Genomic DNA, 27,863 nt, shown 5'->3' on the forward strand with positions numbered 1-27,863 from the left:
GTAGCACTGGTTGAGTGGTGGCCATTGGGGCTGGCAGGGCAGAAGACAGGGAGCCCAACAGTAGGTGGAGCCAGAGCCATGGACAGGCAGAGCCAACTAATTCTAGTTTTCTCCCCATCCTCTTCCCTGCTGAGGGCTACAAGGGCAATGTTGAAGCTGACAGCTGGCGCCACCCTGGACAGATGGTAGGTAAGAAGGCAGGCTGGTGGGAGCTGGCTGAAGGCAGGTGGTGGTGGGTGGACTAGCCCCCGCTGCAGAGTACTTGCTACAGCTCTACCACACATTAATGAGTAATATCCAAATAAATAGGATCCCAGGGCATACTCAGCCCATAGAGGAAACTAAGCAACTGCTTGTACTCTGCCTTTGAGAGAAAACTGCTGCCCGTAGTTTTGGAGAAAATGCGCAGAAGCATTTTAAAAGCTCATGGAGGGAGATGGGATTCCTTACATTCCAGGGGAGAACCTTTTGATGTCTACCAGCTGCTCAGGACACACACACACCAATATATATATATATATATATATTGAGGAAGAAGAAGGGGAAGGAAAGATGTGTCAGACATAAAAAATGAAAGTAATATTACAGTCTTAATAATTCAATATGCTATTACTATGCTGTTCAGTATACAATAAAACACAGCATTGTGGAGATAGGCTGCAAATCTAAAATTTGGCAGCAGAAAACAAACTTGAACTAGCCCTGGGCAGAAAAATACAATGAACTCAAGCAAAAGTAAAGCTGATATGATGTCTATGCCTGGGGTTTCCAGCATAGTGCAAATGGGAGCAACCGTGCCCACAATTACTAACTTGGTAACTGCAAAGTGCCTGAGCTCCACTCCTGCCCCCTGCTTCCTTCTTGACTTCATCATGAAAACTGCATAGAACTGAAGGAGGGATTTTGAACACTGCCAAACATGGGTGTAGCCAAGGGGGGCAGGGAGGGGCAGCTGCTCCCCAATCAATAAAAACACACAGCAAACTGAGATTCTGCTCCAACCCCAATGAAAGGTCTGTCTCCCCCCAACAAAAATCCTGGCTACACCCATGCTGCCAAGTGCAAGTTCCATTCAAACAAGCAACCAGGAACACACACTTAGCTATGTATTCACCATTGTTCCTTTGCAGCAGGGCTTGGATATGGTGCTGTTGAAATTTGGCTTTCAGCAGGGATCAGCTCCACTCAGGAGAACCCAAGTGGAGCTGATCCAAGTGGGGCTTGGATTTAAATTCAGCGCCAAATGCATTTGACAGAGATGGGCTCTACCCTGTGAACTCCCAAGTGGAACCAGTCCCAACAGAGCTTGTATTGGGTGCCAGATTTAAAAGGTGCCAAATGCATAGTGCAAATAGGTGCAATCGTGCTCACAGGGACTTACTTGGTAACTGCTGGTTGAAAAGGGACAATCAGGAATGCACTCGAGTCCCAAATTGCTCCTTTGCAGCTGCAGATTTACCTCTTACACCATATGACATCAGGTGTGGGACAGGTGGGCACGGCTAGGAAAGATGGTCTCATGAGCCATTTGAGGAATTCTGGTGGTTTGGCTCATGGACTGGGGGTTCCTCATGCCCTGCCTTTTGGCTCCACCCAAAGAAGACAACATCCCTGCTTTCTGCCAGACATGAAAGGTGCCTCTGTATGTACAGCTGTATGCATATAGAGCTTCCATATGTCTAGTAACCCTGTGTGATGTAGAGGCATCACCAGCATGCCATTCCTTAGATGGTGTATGCTGGGAATATTGCCCTGTGGATGCTGGAGAGTGGCTGTCAGAATTGTTACATTCTCTGTAATTAGTAGTGCTGTCATTTTACACTCAACTTTTCTGCTGGGGGTACACAGTCTGCTGACATTATGCTTAGCTGGACCATTGGACTGATTGGCTATTAGGTTACTTAGAAACCTGCCAGGTTTGACAGATGGAAAGGGGACTATTTTGCGCTAAGGGCTCATGTGGCAGCGTAGTTACCTAGGTTCCTTCAAAGGAAATGAAAATGATATGATGGGGAGAATTTATTGATCTCACACAGGGTTATAAAAGGTTCTGGTTGAAAAGGCAAGTGCTGAGTTTTTAGGTACAGCCTCCCGAATTCTTGCTCCTTCAGTCTGTTACTGCAAGTTCCTGCTCTTTCAGTATCTTACTTATGGACTGTGCTAAGCCCCATAGGACTTCTACATAAGTGCAACCTGGGGCAAGTTGTCCCTAATTGTCCTCAACACTTTCTAGGTAGATCTACTACTTGTTGGACTGTGTTGGCCCAACGTGATCAAGTCCCAATGCGATCAAGGGGATTTAGTTCTTAGTGCATAGGATTGCAAAAACAAACAAACCCTTGGTTTTGTTTGTTTGTTTGTTTTTTGCATATCAGGCTGCTGCTAAACTCATAGGAACAGAACCAGTAAAAAGAAAGCTGGCAGTTCAGCTGCTGTCATGAAGTCTAGAAAGGTGCCTTAGGTTGTACATTTGCTGGGACAATAAGGCAAATGAGCATAAGCCAGGTCCTAACTTCAGCTTGGGAAAACTGGAACTCCTACTGCTGATTTTAATTGGATTTACTTTCTCCTTCCTACCTCCTAACAAGCCGAATCTCAAACTGTTCCAAACAAGTTCATAAAAAATGCCATATGTTTTTCTTTCCCCTCCTAAAGCAACCCTGTAATTTAGGTTAGACTGAGAGATAGCAGTTTGCAGAAGGTCACCAGCAAGCTTCATGGCTGTAGAAACTGGAACATGAGTCCTTGGAGTCCTGACTCAGAAAAGGAACAGGAACCTATGGTCCTCCATGTTATCGGAGTACAACTCCCATAATTCCTGACCACTGGCCATGCTGTCTGGAGAGCCGCAGGTTCCCCATTCCTGAAGTCTTAGCACACTTCCTTTTCTTTCAGCATTTTCCACCATCACGTTTTTGAACATATCTCTGCAAATATGACAACTACAAACTTTCTCTTTATTTTGAATAGAATATGAGGTTTTCTAATAAGCTACAACAATAGTGGTTATACATGACCCACACAGGGCAATGTACAGGACAAGTTAAACTGATCGCTTCCAGCATACAAATTGAGCATTCTAGACCAAAGGAAAGTCTTCACAGCGAGATGCCTGCCCGGCCCCGGACCACTTTCATTCATAGCCACATATCTGAGAGGGAATGCTTTGGAGAAGGATGCTCAGCCACGAGCTTCTGATATTTGTGAAAAACATTTCCAAGTGTACAGAAGCCTAGTAACACGGAACAATTCGTTCCAAGTTTTCCTTCTAAGATACACTTTCTCCAGAACTTCTTCGACCTCCTCCTGTGTGGGCAGTTATTTTCCCCCACCCCCCCGCACCGCGATCACTCCGCACTACTTCCATCTTGTACGTATTTACATCTGGGCACGATGATGGCTATTCATCTTGGCCACTAATGGAGCCTTCGAGACTCATCCTCTCATTCCGTTGACAGGCACGTTAATTGTCTGCCGCGAGCCGGAGACATTGATTTAGCATGCGAGCTAATTCTGCGGGACGAGACATGCTTCTGGCTTGCGTGGCTCGGATGCCTCGCGCTTAGGACTTCTTCTTCTTCGGAAAGTCTAACCTGAATATTTGACAGGTGCAGCAGAGGGGGGCCGGCCGAGTTGCACCCAGAAAAAAAAGACCGCCACGTTTGGAGCTCTCCCTTTATTGTCGCAGAAACAAGGCCTCTCTTCCCTCGCCTTCTCCCTTCCCAGGAGGCTTTGTGGTTTCGGATGAGAAGCTGGATCTTTCCCGCGCTGCTGCTGCGGGAGTGAAGCGCACGTCTCTTTCTTTCTCGCGCGCCTGGAAGGGGGCTCCACTTTCCCGGTGGATCTGAATGCGGAGAGGGGGAGGTGGCGGCAGGAGGAGGAGGAGGGCGCAGAGAGGAAGAGAGCGCGAGGGACTGGCTGCTGCCGCTTCTCCTCCTCCTCCTCGCCTACCGCGCACAGAGCCGGGCAGACAAAGGGGGGCGCGAGAGGGAGAGCGAGGGAGCTCCGCAGCCTCAAGGTCACTCGCTCCCCTCCCTGGCACAGCAGAGGGAAAAGAGGCGCGCGCGGGAACGAAGCTGCCCTCCTCCTCCTACGCCGCCGCCGAGCCCCCCATTCCCAGTGCTGCCCTCTCCTCCTCCTCCCCACACCCCGCTCCCCTCGCCTTGCCAGCCTTCTCGGCTTCCCGCCCCTTTCCCCACCCTGCCCGTTCCCGCTCGCTGCGTGCGCGCCCGGCGGGCTGCGTGAGGTTTGCCGGGAGCCCTTCAGGCGCGAAGCCACCACCAGCTCCTCAGCCCGCCGTCGCCGGCACTCGGGCGGCAGCGGCAGCCCGCCGTGGAGGGTCCCCTTGCGGCGCTGCTCGGCTCTTTCCTCGCCCGCCAACCCCCTTTCCTCAGCCGGGGTGCTCCGGGCTTTTGGGGGACACCATGCCGGGGGCGCCGACGGCTCCCGGGTCCCCGCCGCCGCCCGGCCACCGCCAGCCCCGGCGCGACTGCGCGGGGGGCGCTCGTCGGCTCTCGGTGGCGGGATAATGTACCGTCTTCGCCGCCGCGCCTGCTGGTCGCCCACCCGAGAGGCCCCGAGTCGCCGCCATGTCCCCCCCAGCCTCGGCGGCCGCGGCCAGCAGCAGCGAGAGAGGCAGCAGCGCCTCGGTGCCTCCGGAGGAGGCGGAGGGGGCCCGAGAGGAGGTGAGGACAGAGCCGAGCTACCTGCCCTCGCCGGGCGGCCCTTTGCAAAACACGTTGTAACCGTCTGCATGTGACCGGCTTTGCATGGCACGCTCATTGCATCGCGATGAGGCTCCCTCCGCTCCGGCACGGGGCTTGGCTTGCACCCCGGCTCTAAGCGGGCCAGGGCGCTTTGCATACACAGGTACGCAATCTTTCGCTCGCACCGTCGCCCTCCCTGTCCGCCGCCGCGCTCGGGGGTCCCTGGGAGCAGAGTAGGGTGGCCCCCGTCGCCTTCCTTGCAAAACCCTAACGCCTGGGAGCGGGTGGGGTGGGGGGGATGGGGGCGGGCGGGTGTCTGGGTCGTTCTTTTCGCCTTGGCTCATTTGACTGTTTAGGATGAACTCATTTGGAACACTGTGCCCTTTCGGTCCTGGGCTGCCAGTTGCTAACAGTTCAGAATAAACACTTTGTATGTTCCCTCCAACCTTTAGGAATCTCTGGGCGCAGATTTATATATTGCCTCTTATCACACTTGACACGCTGAAAGGGTGCATTTGTGGCACCTTTTCATGCCAGTGATGGATTTGGGGGTTTTCATCCCCTAGTTGAGTCTTGAACCAATCAGAGGATGGTAACTGATTGTCTAGATAGGGTTAAATTAACCTGGGATTATTTGTGTGTGAGTCTGCACAGCTGAATTTATCTGCAAAAGGATAGCTGAAGTGTGTGAAGAGGGGACTAAACCTATCTGGAATAGGCAGCCCGAACTCGCTGTGAGGTGGTGATTGTGCTTCTTCTTGGTGAGAATTGCAGGACTGAGTTATCTAGGACTCTGGCTGCAAAGGGGTATAGAAGGAGGCATGGTTGCTCAGAGTGTGGGATGTTGCATGTGGCATTTGGTCACTTCCTTGCACTGTTCATGTAGAAATCTTAGTGATCTCCCACCCCCAGTGATTGCCTCTTGCAGTGATCCAATCCTCACACATCTGTAAGCATGCTGGTGTGCTTTTAATATATGTATATAAATATGCAACAGGTTAATGGAAATGCATAACAGAAACTGGGAACAGAGCCAGTTCAGGTGAAGCCAAGTGGATGCTGTAGAAATGGAGAGCTAGGAAGTAAGGGGTGTGGCTTTCCACATAAGTGTTTCAGGCAAATATTACACTGACTTTGTCATCACATCATCTGTTACTGGATCTTTTTTTTTATTTAATTGGAGATGGCAGGGATTGGACTTCGGACATTCTGCATACAAGGCATTGGTTCTACCACTGAACAGACGTTTCTCTCCCTAACTGTTTCTGTGAACTTCGTGTTAAGATAGGTAGCAGGTACACCACAGTGTCAGAGGCAGTGGGTGTTTTCTATCATCCCTTGTACTATGGAGTCTATGCGTGGGAACAGCTGTCAATGGTGTATCTTGTCAGCATTCCTGCTTTCACTGGAATGAGGAGGAAAACCACACGTCTCCTTTGACCTCCTTTTCTTACATCTTTGCATGCATCACAGATAGTTGGCGGCAGCGCTTGTATGTGTAGATGTAGCTAATTAGTGCTATGGTTTCTATCCCCACATTTTATGTATCTTTGGTGGAGGGGGAGAGAAAAAAAACTCAAGTATCAACAGCTCACCGAAGTTCAGGATTTCTGAATCAGTCGCATTATCACTTAGCAGTCTTAGTTATGCTGCTCTAATTGCTTTGCCCTTCAAGGCAGTTAAATGGATTCTTTCCTCCACTTTTTTAAAATAGGAAAGGTATCTTTACTGAGGGATGGTAGTTCTCATCTGCTTTAAGGATCATTGGAACACCCCAGGGTGATTAATCTATAATAAGGATGATGATGAAAAGGTTTGATATAAGAATGCCAGGATTTTCACCTGGGAATGAAGTCCCTAGGAAAGATGTGTGTGTCTGAAGCAGTGCAGTGAATATTGCTTTCCTACTGTAGTAGGAAGTATGTGTAAGGCCATATCAGTTCTATGGACAGAGCTAGTAGCTGATGTTACTAGTGAATTGAAGCTACCTAATATTTATAGTGAAGGTTTGATGTATTTGAGGAAATGTCTGTTACTGAGTTACTTTTTCTATCTAGTAGCTCCATTAATACATCTCTATACAAACTTCCTGTGTTAATGTAGACCTGTCCTTCATCATTCCCCATCACTCTTTAAATGTGTATTATCAATTGGTGTTGGACTTCACACAAGCAGTTCTCTTTCAGTGCACACATACACCTGTTTGCTATTTCATGCCTAGCACTGTCAGCCCCCTTCTCATCTAGCTCTGCCATTTGCATCCAGAATAGACCAGCATCTTCCCTCCAGTGCTGTTCCACTAGAGATTTTCTAGTAAGGCTTTCGACACATCTCCCAATTCTGACCAGGGTCAGTGGTGATGGGAGTCCCACACCTGGAAGGCCCAATCTCCCCCCCCCCCAACTCTGGCATAGCAAGACATATGGGAGAGTTGGCGGTTTGTTAAAGAAAGCAGGAGACTTTTGCACAGCCAACTGTGGTAGAACTGGAGAAGTGAAGGTGACTGGCAAAGATGTAATGGCAGATAAGGGCATAAAGATCAGGTGGGACAGAGTCATTGTGAGCTTTCTATGTAAGGTTAGGCAAATGTGCTGGATGCCCAAGGGGGCAGGAAACAGAGTAAGGATTAGAGCATGGGCAGGCAAACTAAGGCCCGGGGGCCGGATCCGGCTCAATCACCTTCTAAATCTGACCCGCGGACGGTCCAGGAATCAGCATGTTTTTACATGAGTAGAATGTGTCCTTTTATTTAGAATGCATCTCTGGGTTATTTGTGGGGCATAGGAATTCGTTCTTTTCTTTTTTCTTTTTCAAAATATAGTCCGGCCCCCCACAAGGTCTGAGGGACAGTGGACCGGCCCTCCCTGCTGAAAAAGTTTGTTGACCCCTGAATTAGAAGGAATGTCACACAGATTGAACAGTGGGAAAGATTAATGATTTTGGCATTTTGGACAAAGATAAGAGGACGCAAGGTTTGAGTAGGGTAGAATTAGAGGAGTGAAGGTGGCTGGTAAAAATATAATGGAAAATGAGGGTGGTTAAGGTCAGAGATGATCACTTGATAGTTAAACACTACTACTCAGCCTTGAGCCGTTCTACTCTTAACAGTGTGGTCAGAGTTAGGCATTCCTTAGCCCATTGAAATCTATTTTGTTTTGCCTAGTCTGAGTTGTAAGTCTTTCGCCTCTCCTGAAAAGGAACTGCTTTCCCCCCAGCTAAATTATGACATCATTTTGTAATGTAGGCTAATGCTTACTCTGGGACTGAGGCAAGAACTTGACCTCCTTTGACCTGAGCAGTATATGACACTGTAGGTCTGCAAAAGACAAAGTCACTCAGTGTGACTGCCTTAGGAGAAAGAAAGGAAAAAAGATTTCTGGCTGAATTGTATTTACTATTCAGTTTTCTATTTTCAGATAAATGCAGTGGCTGGTGAAAAGGCTTTGGATTGAAAGCCAGCCTGTGGTTATTGAATAGGGACATGGTGCGCCAACTTTGCAGTTCTTTGTTAATGTGTTTTACAGTGCAGTCACACACATGACTACTCGGAAGTAAGTCCCATTGAGTTCAGTGAGACTTACTCCCAGGTATGTTTAATAGGATTGCAGTCTTTGATGGACTTTCTTAACATAGTCCAGCATTTTATTTTATTTTGCTGTGCTGGGATGGAGTTGAATTCAGGTCATGCGAAGGAGAGAGAGGAGAGCTTCTCAAAGGCATCACTGTCAGTTTTCTTAAGAAAAAAGGAAAGAGCATGAACCTGCTCAGATGTAACACAAAACAAGGAAAGTTGGCTTAGGTGCTGGCTGGAGTTCCATGGTCCTTGAGACGTGAACTTGAGGAAGGTGCTTAAAATACTGGCCTGCAGTGGTTAGGAGGAGATTGGGGCTTTACTACTGAAAACTGTTCGGGAGTTCTGCCATTCCATTTGAGAAACATGGAGGTACAGAACAGTCCTTTGCTGGCATTAAATAAGCATGCAGATATTAAAATCTGCTTTGCAGGGCATAAATCCCATTAACTTCAATGCAAGATGCGCAGTATTGCTACCTAAATGTTATGAATAGTGAAGAAAACTCCCCCAAGTTGAGAAGTCCTTCCAGTGTTGCCTTTGTACAAGACAGTTCTGAGATCGAATGTTCCTCAGCACTCTCATTTCCTTTGGGCTTTGCAGGGAAAGCTGCTTGACTCGGTGCTTTAGTAACTAGGGCTGGAGTCCCTCATGGTCAAAGCCTACAGGGAGGCACTGAAAAATAACATTAGGAAGTTGGAAAATAGGAAAATGAAGCCGAGAGGGAGCTGCTGTGATGTCCTAGGAGGCACCTTGCATTTTCAACATCACCTAGCAAGACACTGGTTTTCATGACTTTTTAAACAATCTTCAGTGGGATGTCTAAGCCATTGCATTGCCAAGCAAGATGTGATTCCAATGCATAGTTCACTTTTCCTTTTCACTGGCTAACAACGTGACACAGATACATAAGTGCTGATTCTGCACTTCAGAGCTCCTTTACTTAGGCTATTGAGGAGAAGCTTAGATTACTTCTCTCCCCCACACCCCGAAACTCTTTCTGCTGTTCCTGATAACAACCAGGACCAGATACTGGGAATGAGCTGTGGGTTTTCAAAACAGAAACATAGGAACTGCCTTTTACAGAGTTAGACCATTGGTCCATCTATCCCTGCCTTTTCTAATTGATTGGTAGCAACTCTCTGTAGTCTCAGCCAGGAGACCTTCTCCATCCTTATGTGTGGACAGAACCTGGAGCTTTTTGCCTGCAAAGTTCGTGCTCCAGCAACAGCCTTTCCCTTAAAAATCACATTAACATAAAATCCTTTTTGCACTGTTAATGCAAAATGTGCTTTGCTTGTCCTCACAATAACCATGTGAAGTAGACTATCATTATTCCCATTTTACAGCTGGGGAACTGAGGTCAATGCCAAAGGCCACAAGGAAATTTACTTCTAATTTAAATCCAGTTCCAATTGCTACGTCCAACACAACAGTCATTGAGCTTTGCATGCTGCCCCTTGGTTGTACTTTTATTTTCTTCTGTGCAAGGTGAGCCATGGATGGAACAAACAGTATCTGAATTAGAGACATACCTCATCCCCAGCAGAAGCACAGCAGGTCATGCTTTATTTTCCTCCTGCACTTAGAAGCACCACTTTGCAATGAAGTAGGCGTTACCTTTGGGGACCATTGATGTAATGCGATTTTCTTAGACAGAGCCTGGCTCTCACAACAGTTCCAGTGTTTACAAGCCTGCTGAAAGTGCAGAAATTTTCTAGAGGTGATTTAAGGAAAAGGTGAAGCTGTTGTGTGCCTAGTCTGACATTTCATTACTGAAGGGGAAGAACATGCCAGATTATGTCTTCCCCTTCACCAAATGAATTTGAAAATAGAAGGACTGTAGTTTAGTGGAAGGTCCCAAGGTTCAATTCCTAACAACTCCGGGCTCAGAAAGATTCTTGGCTAAAACCAATTAGTGTGAACCAGTGCCTCCCAACTGGTGGTCTGTGGACCCCAGGGGATCCATGGCTTGGCTTTTGAAAAACAGAGGGTCTGCTAATTGGGAACCACTGGTGTAGACAGTTCTCATCTCAGAGGGACCAGTGATCTGACTTGGTATAAGGCAGCCCTCTGTGTAAATCAGAACCCTAGAAAGCACCAGTTGGTGCCTCTGAATCCAGTGCTTTGTTGGGAAGGACAAGCCCCTCTTAAGATGTGAATGCTCTGCAATGTCTCCATCTAGGTGCAGGTTGTGTATATATGTAAATAAGGCATATATCATGGGATGCGGGTGGCGCTGTGGGTTAAACCATAGAGCCTAGGACTTGCCAATCAGAAGGTCAGCGGTTCAAATCCCCGCGACGGGGTGAGCTACCATTGCTTGGTCCCTGCTCCTGCCAACCTAGCAGTTCGAAAGCCTGTCAAAGTGTAAGTAGATAAATAGGTACTGCTCCGGTGGGAAGGTAAACAGTGTTTCTGTGCGCTGCTCTGGTTCATCAGAAACAGCTTAGTCATGCTGGTCACATGACCCGGAAGCTGTACGCCGGCTCTCTCGGCCAATAAAGCGAGATGAGCACTGCAACCCCAGAGTCGGCCACGAATGGACCTACTGGTCAGGGGTCCCTTTACCTTTACCTTTTTAAGGCATACCGTATTTTTCGCCCTATAGGACGCACCTAGTTTTTTTGGGGGGGGGAATAAAGAAAAAAAATTATTTCCCCCCCCCCAGGCACGGGGTTGGCGCAGGGGAAGCCCGAGCTTCCCCCGACCCCAGCCCCCAGAACAGCCTGCTATCCGCAAGCCTAGGGAGCCGCGCTGGTCTCCCCAGGCTTGCGGACAGCTGTGCGAAGCCCGGGCACACTCTTCAGTGCGCCCGAGGCTTCGGGATGCAGGCAGCTCTGCGCAACCCTCCGGAGCCCGGCGCGGCTTGGCCTGTATTCGCCCCATAGGACGCACCCACATTTCCCCTTCATTTTTGGAGGGGGAAAAGTGCGTCCTATAGGGCGAAAAATACGGTATATCATAAAGACATCAGTCACTGATGTACCTCAAAAGGGAACACAGACCCTAGTAAGCACTCCTGATACCCCAAGAATCTTGCACTGCTCATGCAGATTGAGGTGGCGTGTAGCAATATTATACTAACTACCCACAGCTCTCCAGTGTTTAAGAGTCTTTCCCAGCCCTGCCTAGCGATACTAGGGATTGAAACTGGGGTCTTCTGCATGCAGATATATACTGTACCGCTGAGCTATGGTCCCTCCTACTTACCTATTTCATGATTTGTTAATCTCTCTGCTGCAGGTTTTAACTTTACCATGCCTGTGCTTATTATGTCAGGGGTTGGTTGTTGCATTGATCTGTTTCTGTGCTAAGAAAATCAAGTGCAATTCTGAGCCAGGCAGACAAGGGTATCAGGGAATTTTTATTGTGGATCAGACCATTCTTTTTTATTATTACTTATTTATTACGTTTATTTATATACCACCTTTATCTTCCAAGGATCTCAAGGTGGGGGTGCATGGTTCTCCTTCCCAGTTTATCCTCACAACAACCCTGTGAGGCAGGTTTAGCTAAGAGATGGTGACTGGCCCAAGGTCACCCAATGGCTAAGTGGGGATTCAAACCCTGCTCTCTCTCAGGTTCTAGTCCAACATTCTAACCACTACGCCACACTGACTCTTGCAACAAGGGTCTGAAAAAATGTGAAGCTTCCAGTGAGAATGTACCAGCAGCTGCACTCTCCCAGTTGTGCTTCTCCTGAAATACAGATGGGAAACCCCAAACTGGAGAGCGGTCACTGCCCTCATAAACACAGGAGCAGGGCAGTAGAATCAGGAAAGCCCAAGGAAGACAGTAGCAGTTTTGCTTGGCATCCAGTTGTGATTGAGAGGAGTAGCCAAACCTAGCTGTGTTTACTGTTCTAAATCGGTAGGCGAGATTTGGTACTGTAGATGGCCTGAGCCAGCCAGGAATGCACAGCACAGATCTGCTCAGCCACTCGAACGAAGTGCTCTTTCGCCTTTTCCATCTGCTTCATTCTCTCGGTGCTCTTTCTGGTGTGAAGAAAGTCCCCATCTGACACAGAGCCAACCACTTGCTTTCTGGGAGTGGGATGTTGCCTGGAGACATAATTAACTCAACCCAAGAGGCTGATCTTATTTTGTGTTGATATGGAGGGTTAATGATGGTCCCGACACCTGGCAATCCGGCTTGCTAAGAAGCACTAGATACTTTCCATTCTTAACAAACAAAAAATAAAAAACACAACTGAACAAAACTAGAAATTTGGAGACCTGGGGAAACAGAGTGTTTATATATTATTATTGTTGTTGTTGTTGTTGTTATTATTATTATTATTATTATTATTATTAGGTCTCCTATCTTTCTGTTGGATAGAAGCATTGCTTAAAATAATATTCCCAACAGATAGCCAAACATCAGATCTCCAGAGAGAGGCTCTTTCCTTGAACTTGCAGAGCCTGGAAACTCATTTCTCTGTGTCTCACTTGAAAGCTGTTATGTGTCCTTCCATTGTTATCTAGATTACATCACTCTAAGGTACTGGGGAAGAAGACCTGCATTTGCTCCATTCAAAAAGACTTAAAGAAGGTCCAGCTGTCAAGCGCAAACTGCTTAATAAAAGGAACTAATATGAAACATTTACACTCAAATCTTGCCCCACTAACCCTCTCAGGTTGAGTCCCCAGCCTTTCAACAGTAGAACAGATGTTCTCAGCATTGATCGCATTCCTCCAGCCACTTTACAGAGGCCCTTCTTGCTTAAAAAAAATTATATAACCAAAGTACAAATACATTGCAGTAAAAGAGATACCTCCCCGCCCTCTGGTTTCACAATCATTTTTGGATTCACAGTACATATGGAAAAATTAAAAGAAAATGCTAGGCATTTCTGAGTCCAAGAGATGAAACATACCATCATGTTGTGTGTTGTGATTTTCTCAGGTTTTTGTTATACTTCTGGGCAGATTTATAGTGCTTCAGGGAGGTCCAGCAACTGTAGTTTCTCATAAGATGTCCCCATCCTTCAATCTCGCCTATCAGACTTCCCACACTTTTCTCTGTGGTGAAGCCCCATCTCTTGGACTTTCACTCTTTAGAGGTACAGTTGATGCCAACATTCCATTCTTTTCAGTGCCAGCTTAAAACTCATTTATTTGTTTGCTGTGGCTTTTGTTGGTTTCTGTTTAGGTAACTCTAGCCAGCCCTGTGCATGAATTTCCCGACCTCGTTCTGTGGGTGTAGAAATTGGTGTCTTAACTATTTTATTGGGATTGTTTGTGTATTTTCATGACATTATGCTTTTAGGGATGTACTCTGCCCTGAGACCATTAGATGAAGGTCAGTCTAAAAATGCTTTAATGAACAAAAATGTCAAATACCATGGTGTGGACCTAATTTCAAAAGCCCCTTTCAGGCAAGCCCTCCAGACCTCTGAGCTATTTGTCCCTTTCTCAGCAGCCAGCTAGGTGGGGGGGGGGGAGATGGCGTGTGAGAAAGTGTATGAGAGAAACAGGGTGGTCCCACCCACTTCTGTGCCACTTACCTGCTCCCCCTTCCACATAGATTAGCCCCAGAGGAATGCAGACGTCCGCAGAAAAAAGGGTGGTCAGAGTCAGGGGTGTTCATTTGAATGACTCAGTTTAAAATACTACAGTGAAAAATATATGGAGACATGCTTTTTGATGTCTGTCTCTCCCCTCCCACAGGAAATCAAGGGTATAAAAGCAGATTTATATTTTGTGTTTTGGAATGTTTCATCCTTTAATATAAATACGAACAGCTCCTTCTAGAGAAATCTGGCTAATAACCCTGAAGATGACATCCATGCCAATGAGAAGGCTGCTTCTTGCATCCTATTAACATGGAAGATTTATACATCAGGGCTGGCTAGTCTAGAGTCACTCTCAGAAAATGTGAGATATACAAAAATAGAACAAGCAGCTTTGAAGCAGGAGAGAAGCTGCGGTTTGTAAATGCATTTCCATTTCAGTCACCTGCAATTCTATAAGCAGGGCATGGATGGTGCTGAAAACAAATCAGTTTTATTTTATTTGTGACCACATCTTTACTGTTTCACCCATCCAGGATTGAAGATGTGGTAGAAATTCAAGTGCAGAAATTTGACCTGTAGCATCAGGAATTATTTATACCACTGGAACATTGTGAGTTTAAAGGGCATGATTTGCACCCATCTAAGGTACAAAGGTTGGGAGCTCTTTTGAGGGGACAGTACTCACCAGTATAAAGTACCATCACTTCTTTTTGATGCCCATGGTGGCCATTTTGTGCTGTTGCCCAAAGCACTTTTATCAAGATAGGAGTACCAGGATCTCATTTTTCTTCAAAAAAAAGTCCTGGAGATGTAATCCAAATGCTTTGGATTGCAACTCCCATCTTCCCTGACCATTGGCCATGCTGGCTGGGGCTCATGGGAACTATAGTCCAAATTTTCTGGAGGGTAACGCATCAGCTGTCTCTGGAGAGAGTCTTCAGTTCATCTCTTCAGATATCCCCAGTACTAGAAAATAACACAGGGTTGTACTGGGCAGAAAAAAGGGCACGGATATAAACATTCTCATCCTTCTTTCACTTTCCAGGAACAGTGTAAACAGAGTCCCAGAAGCATTTGATTACAGGTCTCTCATCTCCTAGTGCATAGGGCATGCAACTCCTGCATTTGTGCATACAGAACATCCCTCTATACTTAGCAGGGGTTCCCAGTACCCTGAGTAGGGCAAAGGGGAGCTTCCCTTCCTGTCTCTGTACAGGAACATCAGGCACTGGAGAATAGTGGAACTTTGCAAGCTATTATCTTCTCTTAGTGTGAGATTCCAAAGCCTTTATTGTGTGCATGATCAAATGGATGAATGCATAAATACTTTCAAAATGAATCCTAGACTGGAGGTATGTGTGAACCCAAAGAGCTTGGTTATTTCCCGGTTGGCTATGTTGATTTTGCCTCTGTTGTAGGTGATACAGAAATATGTGTGCTTAATACTCACCTGACTGGCTTCCTCTCATAGAAGGGCAAGGAGCCATAACTAGGTCTGTCAGGTGAACATAATGGATCCCATCACCATTAATTGTTGTTACTGACTCTTGAGTAGATTTCACTGGACCAGGAGGTAGCTGGCTGGCCTGCAGTCGCAGCAAGTGGCAGTGGATTGCAAGCAGCATTCCCATATTTCAAGAAAGACTTCAAATGATGGGAAATGTATGAAGGGAGAGAGGGAGAAGAATGGGGCAATCTTTCCCATCCTGTGTTGTAGTAAGCGTTAAATAATGGAACAGTCATCCAGCTACTCCATTCAGATTCAAAGAGAATCGTAACTTCCAGACCAGGTTGACATGCCCCAAGGCCACATTTCATGAGCACTTTTGAGGGGAATGTGTAGTGGCAGCCCAAGAATGGCAAGAAGTGGGTACAGGTTTCTTATTACAACAACTGGAGGACATACTATATGGGTCCTAGGAAAGGATGACACATGAGGCAGGCCTCCTTCTCTCGCCTGCCAAATGAGAGGCGTTTATCCTGAGTAGCCTTTAAGTGAGATTTCATGCCTCTGGGGATGCCCATCTGTGACTTCTTCTCTAGCTGGTTAGTTGCCAATGCTAATCAAGGCGCCGGTGCAGCTCTGTGGCAATTCTTCTTTCCCTTCACTGTATAGTAATTTCTCTTTCTGTTCTCTCTTTTCCCCACCCCGGAGAAGCAACGGCCTGTGAAGCAGTCGCTCAGCAAGTCGCTCTGTAGGGAGTCACACTGGAAGTGCCTGGTGCTCTCCCTCCTCATGTATGGCTGCATGGGAGCCATGACCTGGTGCCATGTGACGAAGGTGACCCGGCTGACCTTTGACAGCGCCTACAAGGGAAAGTCCATGATGTACCATGACAGCCCCTGCTCCAATGGCTACGTCTACATCCCCTTGGCCTTCCTGGTGATGCTCTACGTGGTCTACCTGGTGGAATGCTGGCACTGCTACACCCGCAATGAGCTCCAGTACAAGGTGGATGTGGAGAGCGTTCACGAGCGCGTCCAGAGGATGCAACAGGCCACCCCCTGCATCTGGTGGAAAGCCATCAGCTACCACTACGTCAGGAGGACTCGCCAAGTCACCCGCTACCGCAACGGAGACGCGTATACCACCACCCAAGTGTACCACGAAAGGGTCAACACCCACGTGGCAGAAGCAGAGTTTGACTACTCCAATTGCGGGGTGAAGGACATCTCGAAGGACCTAATTGATCTGGAGAACTTCCCGGCCACCCGGCTCCGCTTCACCAAGTGCTTCAGCTTTGCCAACGTGGAATCTGAGAACTCCTATCTGACCCAGAGGGCCCGCTTCTTCACAGAGAACGAGGGACTGGATGACTATATGGAGGCAAGGGAAGGCATGCATCTTAAGAATGTGGACTTCAAAGAGTACATGGTGGCCTTCTCAGACCCAGACAACCTACCTTGGTACGTCTCCCACTATGTCTTCTGGGTTGCTGCTCTCTTGACTTTGTCTTGGCCCTTGCGGGTCTTGAATGAGTTCCGCACTTCCTACGTCCACTACCACGTAGAGAAACTCTTTGGGTTTGATTATGTGGCAGTAACACCGGCTGAAGAGCGCCCTTTCTGCCGGAGGATGCCCCGGGTCAACACGGTGGACAGCACTGAGCTGGAGTGGCATATCCGGTCCAACCAGCAGCTGGTGCCCAGCTACTCTGAGGCTGTCCTCATGGACTTGGTGGGACTGTCTAGCTGCACTACCTACTCCTCCTGCCGCTATGGGAGCTACAGACAGAACTGTGAGCAGTGCCACAGGACTATAAGCAGTTCTTCCATCTTCTCCCGCAGCGCCCTCAGCATCTGCAACGGCAGCCCCAGAATCCCCTTCAGCAGCAGCCGCTTCTCACTGAGCCGTCTCTATGGCTCACGGCGCAGCTGCCTTTGGCAGAGCCGGAGTGGGAGCCTGAACGAGCAGAGCTGCCCAACTGAACAGACCCGCCTGTCCAGCCAAGTCACTGTGGAGGAGGAAGACCCTCCTCCTTACCAGGACGCCCTCTACTTCCCCATCCTCATCGTGCACCGAAACGAGGGCTGCCTCAACCATGACCACCGCCATCTCCATCGGAATGGGTCCTGCGTGGAGACCTCGCTGTGAGGGCATGAAAAGTACCTACAGGAGAAGTGCCATGTGCCCAGATGTGGGGAGGTGTTTTTTTGGGGGGGGAAGCCAATAAAAAGAGAGGTCCCAACACATCCCATGTGAAACAGAGAGAATGGCTCCCTCTTATCATCCCACAAAGGACTCAACAGCTCCTGAGCTCCGTTCTGGCTCTGTAATGGCTTTGATGTGAGGTGGGCAGCTAACACCACCATCAAAACTACTGCACAGAACTAAACACTGACAGCCACATGCAAAAAACAAAAAAATCTGAAGGGGGAAGGGCAGTAACAGCCCAAGTATTGGGTGTGTGTGTCTTTCTTCCTAGCCTCCAGCTAACCAGGCCACCTTGACAATATCTATCTAGCAGGAGCAGTCCCTGCCCCATAATTATGATTATTATTATTGTGGGGAGGGGACATCATCCAATCTTTGTAGAGTCACACACTTTGGCAGTTGAATTCATGGCAGTGTAGCATGTTTCCTTCAGAAGCAAGGCAATTAACTGCACTGGTTTCCCAGGCAAAAGGAGCTGAGAAATAACTGAGAAGCAACTACAAGCCAGGCCGCCTTCCTTTTTCTAAACCATGCTCCGACTGTTACGCTGTTCTCAGCTGCTGGGGACGTGAGATCTTAGGATGTCTCCTTGGAAAGCCTTGATGTTTCACGTCTGAGAATCAGCATCCCATAGGTAAAGCTCAAAGCATTCAAAGTACTTACTTCATTGTGGTAGCAGAAAGCAGAAATGAGCAGGGAATTTGCAAAGGAAACCCCACACTTTTAATAGAATGCAGTCTTCTTTCCGAACCCAGAAGAAGGGCCAGTACACAAAGGAAAGCAGTTGCATTTGCTAGGCATCTGCTGGTGTTGGGAGAGATGTCGTGGGGAGGTGAGGATGAACTGGGAAGCTGGGAGCTCTGAAGTGAATGAAAATGTGTTATAATGAACGCAGGCAGGGAGGAAGTCTGGTATCAAGGGAGGTTCTGAGAGGTTCAGCTGCAGTTTATCTATTCATACAGGGAAAGGTTGGTTTGCAAGGCTGAGGGGTGGTGTGCTTGTGCAAGGCTGAATTTTACTTAAAGTCAAGCTTGTCTGCTTGATGGTGTTCTCTGGAATGTGAAAGGAGGCAGTTATACAGAGCATAAAAGATAAACTGTGTTAGAGAAAGCATGTATATGTGAGAGTGAGAGAGATTCCTGAAACCTGCTTTCTTTCTGGTGGAAGAATGAGGCAATAGCAAGAGAAGTAACTTGTTATAATTCATATCTCTTAAGACAGGTGGCTCCAAGGTGTTTTGAGCTCCTTTGTAATGGGAAGACACTTTCATTACTGAGTGTCCCACCCCCCTAATTAATGGACAGTATAAGGAACCACTAAATAGTTTTCTGAGGTTCCTGGAACTATCCAAACCCTTGACAATACAAACAGCACAATCCTATGCACAGTACCTGGGACTAAGCCTCATTACATTCAATGGGACTTCCTTCTGCGTAGACACATACAGGATTGCAGTGTTAGTCAAGGAACAGAAACATGCAAATGGATCCTTTTGCATTCCAGTGAGATTAAGTCCTGTCTATAGTAGGGCATTAGCAGGCAGATCAATTCCTTCTTCACTGGAGGAGAACAACTGTTCCTTTCATTTTCTACTCTAACATTATTTAGCATAAGAAAGATAGGCACTGATCTCAGAACTCTATCATGCTGAAGTTGCTTTTAAAAATAGAGTTTTGCTCACATTCTGGCTTATTTGCATTTTGTGTTAGAGTACTTCATCTAGCAAATAATGCCTCTGCACTTTTGAGTAATTTTGGTATAATATTGAAACACGTCACCCCAATTTCCACAAGTGGTGCAAGATTCCAGGGGTACCAGGCATGCTTACCAGGGTCTGTGTTTCCTTTTGGACAAGGAGGCGCAGCGGGGACTGTAGTGCCCTTATAATATAGGATTAATTTGCACAAAACTTGAGTTTTCCGGAACTGTTATTCAAGCTGGATATTCTGTAAAATAGGAAAGGGGAAGTGTGAGAGAAAACTGGCTGTTTTGAACACAGTTGCTTGCAGGGAAATATACCTGTGTATCAAGGCTGGCGTCAGATGCAGGTCAGCACGAAGAAGCAGAGACAGTTGTCAGTGAAGTTAACTGTTTATTCAAGGAAATGGCGTACAATTCAGCAACACTTCCCTGTAGGTCTTGCCCCCATAGGGCAGATGCCAGGACTGAAGGTCCCTGCATTCTACCCTTTCTAAGACTCCTCCTCTCCCGTATGTTTCCCAAGCAGTCTCAAACTGTGCCTACCTACCTCTGGTCTCTGTTCTTGGAGACCAGCGGGGAGGGGAGCTAGTCACAGCAGGCGAGGGAGATTCCTGGGATTCTTCAGCAGCCTCTTGCCCCCTCTCCTCTGTTTCAGCCTCGGAGTCTGAACTGCTCTGTCACTGGCTCTTCCTGCTCACTAAACCCTGTTGCCCCTTCGGCATCCAGCCCCTCCTTCCAATCGTCTGACCTCTCCAGCACCAATCCCCAGGCTCTGAGCCATCCTCCTTTGGAACTTCCCTTGGGGGTTCCTTGGCGGGTGCCTCCCACTCTACGCCTCATTGTCCAGCCAGTCCTTGACACTGTGATGGCGTTTAGGATCAGGATGCTAAAATACATGAATGTGGGATCTGAGGCTCAGCATGAAGATAACCTGTATCGAACTCTGCTGTTTGCATAAAGCAGCAGTTGTTATGTCTCTTGTGTGACCGTAAACATTATTTTTGAAGAGTGTAGCATCTGGAATTGCCGGCCTCGCATTCATTCCACTTTAGAGTATTGTCTGATCTCCAGGTTATTTACGCCTGAGATGACAATTTATTTGGCAACAGGTTTGATGGCCTGATCTGCTCTTATAGTGACAGCCTGTTCCCTCATATGTAACCTGAGTTCTCTCAGCTGCATCTTAATCTCATTATTTCTCATTCATTGACCAAATAGCACAATTGACCCTGCTCCCCTGTTCGGTTTCTGGGTCTGGCAGTGCACAACTTTTCCTTGTCTTTCTAGACTTTCCCCCCCACCATACTGTGTTGGACCATCCTGATCTAGAGGGTTACCAGCATTGGGAAGCTATTTAGGGGTCAGCAAACTTTTTCAGCAGGAGCCCGGTTCACTGTCCCTCAGACCTTTTGCTGGGCCGGACTATATTTGGGGGGGGGGGGAAATGAACGAATTTCTATGCCCCACAAATAACCCAGAAGTGCATTTTAAATAAAAGCACACATTCTACTCATGTAAAAACACCAGGCAGGCCCCACAAATAACCCAGAGATGCATTTTAAATAAAAGGACACATTCTACTCATGTAAAAACAGACTGATTCGCGGACCGTCCGCGGGCTGGATTTAGAAGGCGATTGGGTTGGATCCGGCCCCTGGGCCTTAGTTTGCCTACCCATGAGTTACAGGCTCAGAGGTGTGAGGATTGGCCTGAGGGATGTCTCTTTTTTTGGAACTCTGGTGCACCGATTCAGTGCTTGTTAAGCCATATGGTACCCATACCCAGCTTATGTTCGCCTAATAGCCCATACAGAGGAATCCTGAAGTAATCTGCCCCAGGAAAGGATGCATAAGATCTTGCTTAACATTATACGGGCATTACTTCCTGTTATTTATTTATTTGGCACTTCAGTGCCAAACCGGGAGCACAGGACAATCAGCTGCGAGCGGCTTTTCTTGCATACAGTTGCAACATGGCTCAAAGTAACCTATGGTGCAACTAGACAACAAAGTATTGGGAGAACCCATCACACAGATCTTCCCTTACTGTCGGGTGGTGCTCTCCAGATGTGGTTGGACTACAACTCCCATCAGCCCAATTCTGCATGACCAGCAGTGAGGGATGATGGAAGTTGTAGTCCGGCAACATCTAGTGGACATTTTGTTGACTGCCCCTCAGTGTAGTTGTCATGAGCATCACCCACCAATCTGGGGGAAAAGGGACATTCAGAAGTTTGAATGTAGTCTTAGTTTTGTTGTTTAAAGAGGTGTGCGTGCACGCACGTGTAAGAGAGAAGTATATTCTTTTAATTATTTGTTTTTCCTGTGCTGACTGCCTTGAATAATTTGATGTTAGGGCACTGAATTATCTATTGAAATTGTACAACTTGTGAGATAATAACCTCCACTATTGCCACAAAAATGTGGCTTTTTCACAATGATGCAACTTTTTCAGTGTTCTTCACCTGATATCTTCGCAGCACTTGCTACTGCGCTGCTTCATGTTGTAGATCTAGGAAAAGCTTGCAGGACTGCCCTGAGTTCATGTTACCATGCCTAGTCCTAAAGGCTGATGCAGAATGCATATTTGCTCATTTTTCACATGTTGAAAGTGATCTTTCATTGCAAGAAAGAAATGTGCTGCTAACATGGTTTTGTGACACACAAAAAAGCCCCTGTGAAACCAGGCCAGTTTTGTAATAATTTATTACAAAGGCACACACTATAGTATAAAAAGTGCAGAATAGTCTCTCCTTGCAATTAGAAGTGCCATGCAGCAAGCTTTCAATTGGTTACCATGTGTTTCCTGATGGTCTGTATCCTCTCCTGTAGCCTGATCCTATGCATGCTTACTCAGAAGTAAGTACCACTGTGTTCAGTGGCGCCTACTCACAAGTAAGTGGACTTAGGGTTGCACCATTATTTATTTGTTTATTTCATAAAATTTATATACTGCTTGATTGTAGGGGGGCGGGGAAACTTCCCAAGTGGTTTACAGAAAAGAATAGTTGCAAAAAGCAATAATATACGTTGTAGATGCAATAATCTAATTCATCATTCTGTTCTGTTTTTCCTTCTCCCACAATGGAGTCTGTGACCACACTATATGAAGAAAGGAGGTGTGCTGTGCCCATGAATTTAATCTTCCCAGTGCCATCAGAAAGAATACAGTTCTGAAGGTTTGAGGCATCTCTGAAAGATAGGTCTTCCTAGCCAAGATGTGGCTTTGCCACAATCCAAGATCTGAAAGAAGTCACTGTTTCTCATAGCTTTCTCTTCTGTTCCTCTGCTCACATTGCCTGTGGAGTTGCATCATTAAGGAGTCCCGCAAGGGGGGGGGGGGGGAATCTGCAATCAGTAACAGTTTCTTCTGACTAAATAACATTTAGCCACCTATATAACACTTCCAGGAACTGCTGAGGATCTGTGATCCCATGTTGCTTTTCGGTGGGTGCCACTTTTATCAAGCACATTTCTGTTGTAAGCACAACTTTCACATTTTTGCTTTGCCTGAAAAAGTTTTTTTTTAAATGTCCACCCTAAGCGTACAAGTAGAAATGCTCTTTCTGAATCAAATCTTTCTGAATCAAATCACACATTCTTGGGACTCTGGTAATTTTGTGGATCACCCACTGTGATTTTATTTTTGTATACTGGTTTGTAAAATGAAAGGGAGGGGGAGGGAACCTACACGTACACTTGGAAAGTCATTTTTCATCAGTGCAAGATGTTTCTACCACAGTCATAGCTGTTCACTTAAGGGGGGGTGAAGAATATAGGTAGAATGTGTCCAGATGATTTAGTATCCATATCACTTACACGATTCAAAGAATCCCTAGTGGCACTGTCAGCTGATGGCTAATGAGGCCTGATGTTGGATGGCATTCCATTAATCAATCAAGGTAAAAAATGCTTATTTATTTATTTTAAAAAGCTGGCCTAGACGCACAAATGAGTCTCCAGAGGCAAGAGAAGCATATTCATAGGACCAGGTGATAAAAGGTGCATTCTGTCCCCTTTCAAAATAATATGAGATGATTTAGTGTTTTGCTTTTCTCTCTTGCTAAGCAACAATATTTCCCTGGTGCTGTGGGGGGGGGGGATGCACAATGAGGTGCATGTGAATTATATAAAAGCTTTTCCACATCAGCCTTTCATGGTTCCACAACCAAAAGAATTAGGCAGATTGAAAAAGCTGCAACAAAACCCTCATAAAATATTTTAAGTTTAATGGAAAACGGCATTTGGAATGTTTTGTCCAGCTCCACTGAATTTGCAAGGTGTCAACAAAGCATAGCAATTTAAATTTGTTGTCTTGGAGGCATTTCATATGGATGTTGCAATGCAAAGTAGACATGCATGGCTGACATTTATTTTAGGAATTTGCAGAGGATAGAATGTCCTCAGACACACTGGATTAAAAAAACAAAACAAAACATCTTCTGCCTTGGTGCGAGTTCTGAGCCACCTATTTCTTTTACTTCATCTATTCGTTCCTGTGAAGGGAAATGCTGCCTGTTGTTTTTGCTAAAGGTGCTGTGAGATCATTACGGTTTGCACAAACAGAGGACGTTCTGCTGTTTTACATTCGCCACAAACTGGGGCAGTGCCATAACCGTGAAGATAAAATATGTTTTATACGTTAGAGATCTGTAATGCTCTGGAGTCTAAAATGGTAGAATAGTGTTTAACCTTCGCCAGAATCCAATACCAAAGCTTCCTTGCCGGATAAAATAACATGCTCACTTATAGAAATTCAGTTTCTGGGTCATCATTCTAGAACAGCAACACAAATCATCAACCTAGTAGTAGAGGTCCAAACTAAAGAACTAGCTGCTACTCTGTTTATTTGTTCTGATAATAGAACTTGGGTTTGTTTGTGGATTTGATGCAGGCTGCGCACAGTTCTGATCATAACTACTCTTTCTGATTTAACTTGCCATCTCTATTGATTTTGTGTTTTACATCTCCATTAATTGTGTGTGTGTGTGTGTGTGTGTGTGTGTGTGTGTGTGACATTTATATCCTGGTCTTTCTTCAAAGAGCCCAAGGTAGCAAAAATCAGCATACCCAATTTTGTTCTCACAACAACCCTGTGAGGAGAGGGGGTTCCCACAGCCAAATGCAAAAATCTTTCTCTCTCCAAGAAATAACTCATTTTCTTCCACTTCACCTTAATGGCATTTCATTCATTTTCTAATTCATTTAAATGCCGAAGCAGCTTCTCCTCACTTAAACTTGTTGCCATGGAAATGACTGGCAGGTCTTTGCTGTCTGTAGGTGAACAGACAAACATAACAGGACACTTGTCTTCCTCGCCTCCCTATGACTGCTATCCTGTGTTACCTCCCTCCCTAGCAGGCAAGGCGTACAGAAAGGTGGGTCATTGCACACATATTTCAGCAGCAAAAATGTGTCACACACAAGCACAAGCACACACACACACACACACAGAGAGACAGAGAGAGAGAGAGAGAGAGAGAGAGAGAGAGAGGTTGCAAGAAGCACCAGGACAGAATTGGAGGCCTCCCTTTATAATAAACAGGGTAGAGCAGCTGAGAGGAATAATAATTATGTGCAGAACTTCTTAATGAAACCTCTCAGGCAAACTAGCAGGTAGGGTTGGATTAAAGCTAGCTTAATGCGCCTGGACTGGTGCTCATACAATATTTTATCCCTTAGTCACTGTATCTTAAACTACCTGTTGTCACTTGGAATATACCAGCTGTTAAATAATATGGGGACAAGAAAATGAGCCTAATGTAGAACTAGTATACAATTGGGAAATGGCCATAAAAACGTAATGCATCCAGAAACCCATTTAGCATCACTAACTTTGCACCTCCCAAATCAATGTCACTGCACTTAGAGGAAAAGCTAAGAGACAGAGCCATTGCGTGGGAAATGGCTCCTCTGTCATATGCATTCAGTTCAGAAAAGCGGGTGCCGAGTTTGCAATTTTATATGGAAACTACGTGCATTTCAGACCACCTGAGTCATACGAAGACTTGCATTTTCTGCCCTATCTTCAGAGTTCAAAAGTCTGAAAAGTCTAACAAACAACTTTGTTAAGCCACACCTTGGAGAGGAAGGATGGCAAGTTGATAGCTCACCCTACCTTTGTTGCTTTGCTATACAGCACAGGTGGGCAATCACCTGAAGCCCCTAAACCTTATTTTCTGTTGCTTCCAGTACTTCTTGAAGTTGCCCTATTCTGATTTGGAGTATCTTTCTCCCTCTTTTTGGGTAGTTGCAGAACAATTGGAAGGAGACATACCTGATAAAAATTGAAGTTGGGCAGTTTTTGTTTCACTTTTTCATGGCTTGAGGAAAAGAATCCACCCTGGCTGTCTGAGAAATCGATTTCTGCCATGTGTGTGCAGTACACTAAAATCAGAAAGGAATTACTCTTGTCCTCCAGAACAGTAGCTGTTGGGTGTTCTGGGTTAAAAATATATAAATCCTCCACATACTTATTTGAGAATAACCCCGTCAGCCCCAAAGGAACACAGAGAATTTAGTCTGATGTAGCTGTGATGAAAATTGAAGCAGAAGAGTCTTTATTCTGGATTGGTTAATTCAGAACTTTTTTGTCTCTGGCTCCACCCAGTACTAGCATGTCACTCCAACAGATTACCTCCAAGGAGATGCCGTCTCCAACAATAACAAGAAGATGACCCATCCCTGTTGTACACCATAAAATTAGTCTTGGCCAACTGGTGCCCTCCAGATGTTTTGAACTACAACTCCCACCAACTCCAGCCAGCACTGCGTGCTAGCTGTGACTAGTGGGAGTTGTAGTCCAAAATATCAGGAGAGCACCTGGTTGGCAAAGTCTGCCATGAACCATACATAGAGAAAAGCTAAGTATTGGGAAGAAAAGGAAGAATACCCATTCTAGTTAGCAGCTGACAATTAACTCTGATTTGTAACGATCACCTGGCTAGTTGGCCTATGTTTTCAGCATTTCTTGAGACTCGCAACATCTCTTGGGATCAGAAAAGCTTCCCCAAGCCTGGGGGGGGGGCGGGAATATGCATGTGTTAGCCATTTTGTTTTTCTCTGTTTGTTATAGAGCAGCCATTTATAGATAATGCTGAATAAGCTGGGAACAACTCGTAGGGCAGCAGCTTACAGATGTTACAATACTGGCCTGTGACACCCCATCAGTGTTGAGCTAGAGATTCACCAGAGCATAAAGCTTAAGAATGTTTTGGAGGCGTTTTAAGGTTTATCTGTTTCAGTTGGCTCTCAGGAGTTAGCACAAACATGAGAGCCTTTAGCAGTATTTACTGAATGTCGTATTGAATTATATTGTGGGTTTTTTAAATTCTCTTTTAAAATTCTGTATGCTTTTAAATTGGTACTCAACCTGAGCCTTCAAGGCTATAAATCTAAAGTATTCACAGCAGCACTGTAAAGTAGTTTTTTATTATTCCCATTTTTCAGATAGAGAAGCTCGGGCAGATAATTATTTCATTTATGTCTGCTAATGACTCCGTAGCTGAATAGCCTGAGAAGTCTCAAGACCACCCTCCAGTCAGAGGACAAGTTTGTTGGAGGGAATTTAGGGAATTCTTTTGGTTAGTTATGTTTAAGCACCCATATGGAGCACTAACCCATTCAGCCATGTGACCTTATCTAGCTCAGATCATCACCAGGACAATTCAACAAGCGCTGCTTTTATTTGATATTTGTTGCACGTTTTAGAGCAGGCATCCCCAAACTCAGCCCTCCAGATGTTTTGGGACTACAATTCCCATCATCCCTGACCACTGGTCCTGTTGGCTAGGGATGATGGGAGTTGTAGTCCCAAAACATCTGGAGGACCGAGTTTGGGGGTGCCCGTTTTAGAGTCACAATTAAGAGTCAATTTTACTTTATCTTCTCTGCACTCTGTGGAGGCAGGCTGCTTTGCAGACATCATACACATTCATTCTCAGATTAAAAACAACCCCAAAGAAACTGATCTCCAATAGATTGCAAGAAGCTGTGCTTACCATGATTGACTGATGTGGGATCTTGGGCCTTTTCCTGAGTGACTAAAAAGATCTCTTAATTCAAGTGTGCAGTTTTAGTAATAAATTATTTTGTAACTTCAACAAGCCAGCCTGCCTCAGGTCAAGAATTAGGTGGTCAGTGGCGAATATCTGATGTTCTAGGTATGTCTCAGGGGGATATTTTATAGTTGCTGCCATGGGCATATTTCTCATGCTGCTGCAACTCCCTATGGTTTAAACCACTGGAGCAATCCACTGATGGATTAGGAAGGGGGGAAACACAAGCTTGTAAAGACTATGGGGTGGTGTTGTTGACACCTCTAACAGCTGCTGCTGCTGCCACCCAAGATAACCTCACACAAGTATCCTTTCTGATCTATTACGGCCAAAACATCAAGCAGCTAAAGCCCCTTTGGCCGAGGGGCACTGCAGGCAGCAGAGCCATGGATGGTGGACGTTTGTATCCATTGCCCACAATGAGCAACAGCGGAGATAAATCCCGTTCTGACAAAACTTTTCTGTGAGCACTGAGAACAGTTTTTACTTTTCAATATGTCCGTACGACCTAGTTCTGTTTGTCTCTCTCTATGTAAAACGGTATATCACAATGTTGCCTTTTTGTTGGAAATATCAAAAGTACAAAGATTGTAAACCAAATCGGTGTAATAAAAGTTCCAGATGATTCACGATGTCTGATGTGTGCCTGGCTGACT

At 46.0% G+C, this 27,863-nt stretch overlaps 1 protein-coding gene across 4 annotated transcripts; it reads left to right on the top strand.

Moving 5' to 3' along the window:
* The first annotated feature begins 158 nt into the window (after nt 1–158).
* On the top strand, nt 159–27,839 carry TMEM151B (transmembrane protein 151B). 4 transcript variants are annotated; one of them, XR_014546312.1, is made up of 3 exons: nt 4,581–4,685; nt 15,954–18,084; nt 22,241–27,839. XR_014546312.1 is itself a non-coding variant. In XM_083606326.1 (2 exons), the coding sequence occupies exons 1-2, from the start codon at nt 183–185 to the stop codon at nt 17,388–17,390; spliced, it is 1,440 nt and encodes a 479-aa protein (XP_083462452.1). In that variant the 5' UTR covers nt 159–182; the 3' UTR covers nt 17,391–24,289. The 4 variants fall into 4 exon arrangements, 3 of the variants coding, with proteins under 3 accessions (XP_083462452.1, XP_083462451.1, XP_083462453.1); XM_083606326.1 differs by lacking the exon at nt 4,581–4,685 and adding an exon at nt 159–185 and having other exon boundaries at nt 15,954–24,289; XM_083606325.1 differs by having other exon boundaries at nt 15,954–24,289.
* Nucleotides 27,840–27,863: the final 24 nt, after the last annotated feature.

Source organism: Podarcis filfolensis (assembly GCF_964270895.1).
Source record: "Podarcis filfolensis genome assembly, chromosome: 3".
NCBI lineage: Eukaryota > Metazoa > Chordata > Lepidosauria > Squamata > Lacertidae > Podarcis > Podarcis filfolensis.

Bases quoted from the DNA above. Each gene is read 5' to 3' on its own strand.
- TMEM151B (XM_083606325.1), top strand. From the start codon at position 4,590: ATGTCCCCCCCAGCCTCGGCGGCCGCGGCCAGCAGCAGCGAGAGAGGC. The intron at 4,686-15,953 runs GTGAGGACAGAG...ACCCCGGAGAAG, and splicing joins CGGAGGGGGCCCGAGAGGAG to CAACGGCCTGTGAAGCAGTC.